The sequence below is a fragment of the Meleagris gallopavo genome, chromosome 6, assembly GCF_000146605.3.
Source record: "Meleagris gallopavo isolate NT-WF06-2002-E0010 breed Aviagen turkey brand Nicholas breeding stock chromosome 6, Turkey_5.1, whole genome shotgun sequence".
Classification (NCBI taxonomy): Eukaryota; Metazoa; Chordata; class Aves; order Galliformes; family Phasianidae; genus Meleagris; species Meleagris gallopavo.
Genome location: NC_015016.2, coordinates 41,028,428 through 41,038,224, shown reverse-complemented (window position 1 = coordinate 41,038,224; position 9,797 = coordinate 41,028,428). Strand labels below are relative to the sequence as shown.

Here is a 9,797-nt window from a genome sequence, read left to right as displayed (position 1 = left end):
TGATTTCTAGTTCTGAATTATTACTGTTCTTCTTTTTACTTCCCTCCCTGTTTCTTCATCAGTTGCACAGCTGCTTTTGGAAGAAAAAAAGTCAGGCCCTAGAAGTAGCAGAGCTTGACCATCCACGGTCCAGTTAGCAAAGGTAGTGAAGAAATATTAAGCTCTATCTGTCAACCCAAAGAAAAATGTTAACAGAAAGCGTAATGGGACTGTGATTAATAGTGGAGAGTCTTGTAGGCACTGTGTTGGCCATAAGCTTTGTAGCTATGGTCAAAATCTTCTTGAGACAGTTATGCATTGAAAAAATAAACAAACCCAAGCAAGCTGTAGATCCAGAATAAGCCAAATTTTGAAATTTATTTATTAGTTTTATAGAGTTCCACCTCAGGAAAAAAAAAGTCTTCAGTTTCAATGGAGATTTAATTGTATGGACAGAATATCAACATTTCAATAACTTTCATGACACACAGTAAAAACAGAGATCTTTGTTTATAAGACTGCCAATAAACAAAGCCAAACTAAAACACTGCAATATGTTTATTTCATAGCAAAAGAAGTAATAGATTTTTCTATTAGGTTTAATGGTTGGAATATATTATACTTGTAAATGTCTTTTTAACTGAAAAAAAGATTCTTAAAGCTGCTTTTTGTTTTTGTCCGATGCTGTTTATTTTTAAATAATTTTAACTATTGAAACAATCTTCTCCAAATATTTTCAAATTCTTCCAGTATATGCCATTGAACATCTGAAAGTAACACAGAAGCGTGTGCACAATTTGAAAGCACACAAACAGAAAGGTATGAATTTGCTCAAAGAACTACATATGCAGTACGGTGGTAAACAGTTACCTCCCATAAAGCTGTCAATCATGTGACAGCAGTCCTGTCAGCCAAATAGTTAAGAGTCCAGTTTAACTAAACTTGTAGAAATAAGAGAACCGTTTTCCTCAATCTCCTGAGTTGTGCGTGCCTCACTTTTACTGTTCCCAACAGAAAGGTAAAGTATCTCACAAAGGAATGCAACACAAATTAACACCATAGACCATGCCAACACAGACTTAGTGACACTGATTCACGTATGAACCTTTTTTTTTTTTCTTTTTTAATGATCTCTGGTATTTCCCTTTCCTCTTTACAATTTATTTCTTAAATGTTTTCTCCAAAACTGAACTCAATCTAAAACCATCTCCCATTTTACACACCCCTCCCTCAGAAAAAAAACAAAAACAAAAACAACACAAAACTTCCAATGTGATTTTTGTATAAATAATGTAGTCTTATATTAACTGTGGAGAGAACACATTTTGAAGCTCGCAATCATTCCTTTGAAATCAGAAACAACTTCTTACACAAGCTACCCTAAGAGACAGAAGCACCTCCAAAATATTACTCTCTTTTTACCTGCTGCTCGGATACAGCTGCTAATGCATACTGGCAGATTCTATCTTAGCTGCAGCTGCAGAAATATTTTTGGATAACCGAAGTTAGAAATATTTGCATTACTGGAGATGCTACAATTTACATTCTTCTAAGCCAAATCTAAGTAGTAGTAAAGTTCTGGATCAGACACCCATAGTTGAAATACCTGAAATTGGTACTTCCAGGTTTGCAGGTACTGGCACTACGTAACGTGTATGTTTACAGGTCAGTTCAACACATGATAATTTAAAAGTAAATACCTCTGCCTTAACATTATATACAGGACAAATACAATAGTCAGCCACTCAACTTAGATATTTGCAACACTAAACTTTTAGAGCATCTCATTTTAGAAGCCTTCCTATACAAACAGTAAGTACATTAAAAAGCCCATATGATGGGGATAGTTTATAAACCAGTTAAAACAGTTTGATTTTCAGAGGGAGAAAAATCTCCTGTGCATCCCAGTGTTGCCTTTGATCTTACGGATTTTGCCATGGAAAGCACCCACCTGCTGAAGTGATAACATGTCAATAGGCAGCCTGCTAGCCTAATTACCTGCTAATAAAAGCTCCTGTGTCTCTTCATACTCAAAGCATTGTCACATACAGGCAACTAATTATGAATAAGCAGTAGTAAAAAATGAAAAAAAACCATAGAAGTTAAATATCTATCTGTACCCAAACCAGGAATATTTAAGGCTGATAAAAAGGCTGAAATGTTACGTTTACTCACTGAAAATATAACATAATCCATGCCAAGACTTTAAACAGAGTCCAGTGAACAACCTAGTTCAAATGCAAGGAATATCAGAAGCAGTAATGAGTGAGGCATTGTCAGCTGCCCTTGACCTATTCTATCTGCTCCAGCCAACAGATTTCATCTTTCATTTGTCCCATGCTATATTTTCATAACCTGATATTGCATATCATTTGCTATGCATACTTTTTTAATTAGTTCATCCATCTTTTCTAATTTTCCATTGATTATCTGGACCCCAGCAATGCTGAAAAATTAAAACTTACAGTAGTGCAACTCTGTATGTTAAAACCATGAAAAGACAACGAAATATAAACAAGGATAAGTCTCTCCACTTCCCACCTATGTAACAGTTCAATTTCATTAGATATGTAAAGATAAGCTTCAGTGGAGGGAAGAAAAGTCTACTCGAAATCTGATGTCAATCCAAACTTCTATACTTGTCCTTAGTATTTGTTTTGCTACAAGTTCCGCATTTTGGCCATGAGATCTTCCAGGCTTTCTTCTGACTCAGCCACTGTTTCTTCAGCTGTCAGATTCTCTTCCTAGTAGTAAAAGGAAGAAAAGGTCAGCAACAGAAGAAGCACACTAAATGATCTACGCAAACAAGCTTTACTGCAGTTACGTCACACTTCCCCAGAACCAAGCACTCCATTACAAGATGAGGCTCAACTCATCACACTGGTTCAGAAATTGCAAACTCTGGTCTGACTGAAGTTTGAAAGCTCTGCTTGCAAAACATACACATTCTGTGTTCCCCAAGTATACCAACTGCACTTTGACAAAGACCAAGATGGTAAAAATATCACTCACAAAAAGAGTAGTTGAGAAATTCACATTTCTTTGCCTTCCCACCCCAAGAAATACATTCACTCCTATCATTTCAAAACTACATTCACACTAACACCCATATTTAAGGGAATATATTTCATGAAAACACAGAACTTAGAAGACACCAGCTGAATGTACTGAGCTTCAGTTCTACTGGACTTGTTTAAGATGATACTTTATTTTAAGCTTTGAAGGGTAACCAAAGTAACTAATTTTATACATATAATCTGTAAGATTATAGTGTCATTGTAAATAATAAATATATTACCTTGTTTGGTATAGTATATGCTACAGTAATTCCAACAGGAAGATCAGGTACTGGACCAGAAGCAGCTTTCAGCTCATCTTCTGTAGTTTCTGATACTAATTCGATGCCTTTGCATTAAAAGGAATAGAGAATTCCATTAAAAATTAAAAGAGTTCTTTAATCACTACATTACAGCAAGAACAAAATTGCAGCTAATTTTCTGAAATAGAAAAAAAAATTAAAGCAGAAAGACCTTCAACTACTTCATTAACAATACTAAATGATTTCCCTTTATGATATATGAAGTGCTGCCAATGAAATATGTAACTTTCAGATAAGAATAACCAAGCATTTTACTTAAACATTGCTAAGCTTTTGAACCTAAAACGGCTCATTATGATAAAACTGTATCAAATTGTTTTAGTATTACTGTCAAAACCTGTGAAAAACCAGCAGCAATTACACAATGTAAGTTACAAACAATAGGATGCATGAGAAGTCCATGCTCCCTCACCCACAACAAACAATTTAAATGCTGTTCCCAGTATCATGCTTCACTTAGTCACCAGCTGATTACTTACCCCAGTCATTGTCTTCATGCACTATTTCTTCTTCCTGATCAATTTCTTCTTGTTTTGGTTGTGCAGCTTCTTTTACCTGAAGGAAAAAATTTAAAGACACAGTATACATAGCAATTCAGTTTTCAACAGTGAGGAAGATCAAATCTAGTATTTGTGCTTATTTTAAAGGTACACAGTTCACTGTTTTGAACTTTGTTAGGCATAAAAAAGCAGAATACCTGCAAATTTTAAAACATCCATTGACACTCAATATGACTGCCAGAAAGGCTGAGCATGTTCATAGAATCATAGAATGGTTTGGGCTAGAAGGAACCTTAAAGACCACCCGATTCCAACCTCCTGCTGTGGGCAGGGACACCTGCCATCAGACCAGGTTGTCCAAAGCCCCTTCCAGCCTGACTCTGGATACTTTCAGCATTCTTAGTTTCTTTGGGCAGCCTGTGTCAGTGCCTCACTATTCTCAGAGTAAAGAATTTCTCCCTTATATATCATCTAAAGCTACCTCTTTAAGTTTAAAGCATTAATCCTTGTCCTATCGCCATACTCCCTGAGAGTCCCTCCTCAGCTTTTTTCCTTTAGGCCCCCCGCAGATACAGCAAAGCATCTGTAAGTTCTCCCCAGAGCCTTCCCTTCTCCAGGCTGAACAACCCCAATTTTACCTTATAATTTTCTTGCTGTTTCCTGCAATTTTGATCACTACACTGTGGATTTGGCTTCATAGCCATAGTTGGAAAGAAATCCTGCATCGCATTGTAGCCAAGATAGTAGCTCACAGTACCAAAATTTAAAAGATACCTGGAAACACAAACAGAGAAAGCAGGTCTTTATACACAAGTACAAATCTGACAAAGAACTTTTAGAATACTCTTTCAAACCACTGACCAGGAAAGCCGCAGTTGTCTTAAAATACCTATAAAAATACTTAAAATGTAGTCACCTGACAACAACAGAGATGCATCAACATAAAGGCTGGTACTTTTGTTGTGCATGAGCTACTGTCTCAGAAAAAAATGTGTTTAGAATAATAGGTAGGCAGTTTTCCCCTGTGCCCTAATCCACTGCTTAATACACACAGGTGCCATGTATTTCAAAGGGAGAATTTTCAACAGGAACCAGAAGCAGTTTAATCATCTTTACATAAGGCCATGCTTGTGATGAGAACAGAGATTTAAATTAAGAAGCAATATTTGCATCTTCATTAAAGAATAACACCTGTTGGTATACAATTTTGTACAGTACCTCTCACTGTGCAGCTGAAAAATGGAGCTTCACTGTTTGCAGGAATAATTGCAAACATTTTTATTCTTCGTAAAATTTTCTGGACAACTGATAAAAGCAAGATAAGGCTAAAAATTGTCTAAATAAAGTCTTATTCTCAAAGTATAAATGTGATTAAAGACTAAAATTTCAATAATGTCAAGTTTCAAAAACATGTGCATGGAGTAACAGAAATCCTTGGGGAAAAAATGAATTTTCCTTGCCCCGAGATGTTACATTAGAGAGAGCAGCTGCAAAATAAAGACACCAGCAATTCAAGCAGTGTGTATACCAGCCCTGTCTGATGATGCCAGCACCTTCAGTAAATAAGTCATAAATATAGAAAAAGAACCAAATTCATCGTTATCCAAGAAGCTTGAAGGAACTGCTCTCTTCCAGTGCTGCTGTACGTTGCCCAGCAGCAACTCAAACACTTACTTTAGAACATTTTGTACGAGAATTCCAGCCACAACACCCATGGTTGTTGGAAGACTAGCTGCACAAACTCCTTCTCGTTTTAATGTTTTCTCATCAATATTTGCAGCAACCACAAGTGGAGGAGCACACTGAGGGGAAATAAAGAAATACACTTTAAGCAGAACGCATTACGGAAAAAAAAAAACAAAAGCCAACAAAAACAAACCAACAACCACGTCTCACACGTAATTTTAAGCTACTCCATTATCTGTGCTAGGATTACTTTCACTAGACAGATGCTCTTCATACTCCCGGTCCCATTTCAAAAGACAGCAATTCCTCAGAGCACCACATACCGCAAAACAAGCAGATTCACCAGGAATGATCAGCTGGATGTGTCCTGACACTGCATTTTCACTCACTCCAGACTCCATCCAGATTTGTCCAAGCTCATTGCAGGCCTTAGAAACACAGAGACACATCAGTACTGCAGAAATTTAATGGAAAAAAAAAAAAAAAATAGAAGTTGTAAATTGAGAAGAATTAAACATACTGACCCTAGTGCTTTAATACAGAAAGGCTATGATCAGAAAGAACGTGAAAAAGTAAAACAGAAATTGTTTATGAGAGTTAAAGGACAGATCAAAGGATAAACTAAATTTCTTCTCATGAAGCTTTGCCTTCATGAGTTCCTGAGGACCTCAATGCTTTGAACAACTACACACGTTAGTGATGCAGTTACTACAGACCCACACTACAGGATCTAATTGCAAAAACTACTTCTAAAGTGTTTTTTTTTCCTATGCTTTGAGGCACAGATCCAGAGTATCTGTGTACACTCAGTGCATACAATCTGCAGATTAAGCTAGCTGTAGGATAACAGAAACCATGCATTCGGCATTCACCCTGCATTGATTGCTAACTATAAAGCAAAACAGGATGATTAGATATACAGCTTTAAGACATTTTTAGTATAGAGAAAGCTGTATACAATTCTATACACAGTCTTAGAAAGTTTGTTAAGATTTAACCTACAAAGACTTAACAGTCCTTTCCTTAAACAAGATAATTTGGAAATACAGAAAGCACTTACAACAACAATTCTTCTCCTAACCATAAGCTGCTAGTAACTTAAAAGACTTTGCTTATATTTACACAAAGTATGTCTTACAAGAGCTGGGTAAAATATCAGATTCTGTTTCCTTAAATTAAGGAGGAACTTTCTTGGAAGATTCATGAAGTCCCTTTCTTTTCTGTAGTCCCCACAATTCCTATCAGTACTTACAAAAGAAAACTGACCTCCATGAACTCATGCCTGTGGTCTTACCGTGTTAATTGCCATGCGAGCTTCAAAGTTGTCCACACAGCTTAGAACAAGATCAACAGGCTTCCCTTCCTCTAGTGCACCATTACTGAAACGAGTATCAGAAGCGTGCATGAAACTGCTGGCAGAACGTAACACCAGCATAGCAGTCAATGTATTTCTTTAAAGTACAGAGGCACGGGGAAGTATACTTGTAACCAAACTTGTGCAAACACAAGACAAGGTACAACTAGCAGCTTAACTGCAATAAGAATAGCAGCACATCGAAGCTGGAACTTAAATATAAGGCCATTTTATATTAATATAATTTTTATATTATACACACTCAAAGTATATCAGAAAAAAACTGTATCTATTACAATATATATTTTACCTTATTCTATCCATGAAATGTTCAAAATTGTCCAGTGTAGTGATGTTGTAGTTGTGTACTTCAAATTGCACATCAGGATTAATATTTCTTAAGGAGGAAATAAAATGAGGCAATGTTAATAAAGATAGTAAATTGTATTTCAAACCCTAACTTCACAAGTACTGCTATAGTCTTCAGCTTCCATTTTGAAGGCTAAAAGGCAGCATAATTACAAAAAAATACAAATTAGATGAAGAGACCCTCCCTCCACCCTCCAACAAAAGAAAACAAACCACCTAGATATTGAAATATAATAATTTATATTAAACTTCTAAGCGAAATTAGCTATATGTAGAAAGATTCACTTTAAGCTTCTGGGAAGGATAAAAGTGTCCCTAAAATATCAGCCATTCCCCCAGCTGTTTTATTCTCAAATTTCCACACTAGACCATGCTACTTTGTAAGCAATTAAGCGTGAAACATTGGTTTGCTGTATTGGCATCCTGGATAGATACTATTAGACATCCACTTCTCTAAGTCATACCTCAAGGTATGCTCTGCTGCTTGCACTTTACTTAATCCAGCTTGATGAGGTTGGAAGAAGAGTCTGTTCATGTTTGCCAGTTCCACTTTGTCATAATCAAACAGAAGAAGCTACAATAGAGATTGTATTATGTGATCCTCCAAACAGAGGAGTACATAGAGCTCTAGAACAGGCCATTTTAAACAGCTGCTGTTTAAATAAATACATAAATAAGCAATCTGTTTGTGTGGTCTGAACTACATACATTTGAAAGATTAGAGAGATTATTTACATGGGCCCTATCAACTCTGTTCTCACTTTCCTACTTGCCATTCTGGCATTAACTAGACTGTGTCAATTCCTTCACTTGTGTCTTGGCATGTAGTTCTTCATGAACAATTAACTTCAAGTGCCTTCAGAATACTCAAATGATATGAATTTTGAATCAATAAGTTACTGAACACAAGAAACATCCTTTCTAGGTACAGGATGCTGGTCTATCAGAATTGCTCCTGCAGAGAAAGGAGAAAAATACTTTGAAATGAAAAAATTGCATCATCTCTGTACTAAGAAGATTCTTAACTTCCAAGAGTAAATGGAGAGGTTTTGCCTGCAATTATGAACACCCAAGCCATTCCCCAAATTCCTCCTTTTAAAGAACAGGCTGTTATGTTAACTCTATAGCTTCTTGCTATCTATACTCACATCAGTTATTTTTAACTGCTGCTACATGTTTAGCTGTGTCACATGACAAAATAATTTTTGTGGTAAAAATACACTCAACATCTGCTGCAGTTCAATTTCTTGAGCATTCATTTGTTCTCATAACATAGGCCTTAATGTTTTATGTGAGCTCCCCCCTTCTTTTCCTTTGTTTTGTTTTCCTCTTGCAATAACCTGGTGCAATGATTAGATAGATGGACTCATGTAAGAGTGCAGAGAAACAAAGAGTTCATGTAATACAGGGCTAAGCCTGACCTAAGTAAATATTAATAGTGTTAAGAAAAATGCAGACTTTAGATCCTTCATTTATTTTATTTAAACGCCATTAAGAATGCTTTCTTCACAGTACTTTTACTTGGGCAAAGTCAAGGGAGGAATACCAAATCTTAACAAATCCTCTTAATGACAAGGACTAGTCTATGAAGAAGTACAAGAAAACTCGTATTACCTTACCAATGCCACACCTTGTCAACATCTCAGCAGTCACACTGCCAACTCCCCCCACGCCTACTATCGCAACTGTGAAAGTACGGATTTTCTGCAGACAGAAATAATGCACAGATCAGTGCATCGCCACCCCTGCGGGGCCAGGGCAGAGGTGGAAACACACAGCTGTCTTCATGCAGACACACTCTTACCTCATAATCTTTGACAATTCCCATTCTTTTTAACGCCATCAATCGACTGCAAAGAAAAACAGCATCGTTATAAACAAAACGCCTTTTATATTTCTCTTGGAAACTTTGCCTTTCAGACATTCTCATCAACCTCATTCCTTTCTTCCTCTGCACTTTGTCCCCACCTGTAGGGATTGGAGTCCGTCACCTCAGGGCTCATGGTCTCGATGCGGCTCCTCGCCGCCGCCCGCCCGCCCCGCACTACCTCCAGCTCCCGCTCCAGCTCCCGCCCTCGGCGCTCCAGCAGCTCCACCCGCCCTCCCTCCGCCATGGCAGCGACACGTCTGCTCTCGGCAGTGGCTTCCGGGAACGCCGCGGATCCGTCCGCCGCTCCCGCCGCCTCAGCGAGCGTTCCTGTGGCGGGCTGAGCGTCCGCCGCGCGGCGGCAAATGAGCTCCGACGGGGCTGAGAGCACGAATCAGCCTCGCCAGTCCCGCGCGGCACCGAAACCGTGCCCTGCAAGCCGCTTTCCTCCGGGAAAATCCGGCCGGCACCGAGAGCCGCGGAACGGAGGACCTCTTTCGGTGATGGACCAGGCAGCCTCCCGTTGTCGAGGCAACGCCGGAAAGGGCGGCTCCGTGAGGAGCATAGCGTCTCAGTGGGCGGGCGCGAAGCGGCTGCGCAAAGAGCGTATCGCTTGCGGCGGGCGGATCTGTGGGAAGCGTAGCGCCGCCGCGGGCGGGTGTG

General features: G+C 38.4%; 1 protein-coding gene across 2 annotated transcripts; it reads right to left on the bottom strand.

Annotated features, from left to right (window-relative positions):
• Positions 1–331: 331 nt before the first annotated feature.
• UBA5 (ubiquitin like modifier activating enzyme 5) lies at positions 332–9,644 on the bottom strand. 2 transcript variants are annotated; one of them, XM_003207234.4, is made up of 12 exons: positions 9,236–9,644; positions 9,072–9,117; positions 8,882–8,971; positions 7,732–7,841; positions 7,209–7,295; positions 6,839–6,923; positions 5,868–5,972; positions 5,533–5,660; positions 4,497–4,632; positions 3,838–3,913; positions 3,278–3,384; positions 332–2,723 (listed from the first exon to the last, which is right to left on the bottom strand). In XM_003207234.4, the coding sequence occupies exons 1-12, from the start codon at positions 9,379–9,381 to the stop codon at positions 2,640–2,642; spliced, it is 1,200 nt and encodes a 399-aa protein (XP_003207282.3). In that variant the 5' UTR covers positions 9,382–9,644; the 3' UTR covers positions 332–2,639. The 2 variants fall into 2 exon arrangements, with proteins under 2 accessions (XP_003207282.3, XP_010711234.1); XM_010712932.2 differs by lacking the exons at positions 9,072–9,117; positions 9,236–9,644 and having other exon boundaries at positions 8,887–8,974.
• Between the last annotated feature and the right edge of the window lie 153 nt (positions 9,645–9,797).

Bases quoted from the DNA above. Each gene is read 5' to 3' on its own strand.
- UBA5 (XM_003207234.4), bottom strand. From the start codon at position 9,381: ATGGCGGAGGGAGGGCGGGTGGAGCTGCTGGAGCGCCGAGGGCGGGAG. The intron at 8,972-9,071 runs GTAAGAGTGTGT...TTCTGTCTGCAG, and splicing joins GAATTGTCAAAGATTATGAG to AAAATCCGTACTTTCACAGT. The intron at 5,661-5,867 runs GTATGTGGTGCT...ATTTCCCCTCAG, and splicing joins GTGAATCTGCTTGTTTTGCG to TGTGCTCCTCCACTTGTGGT.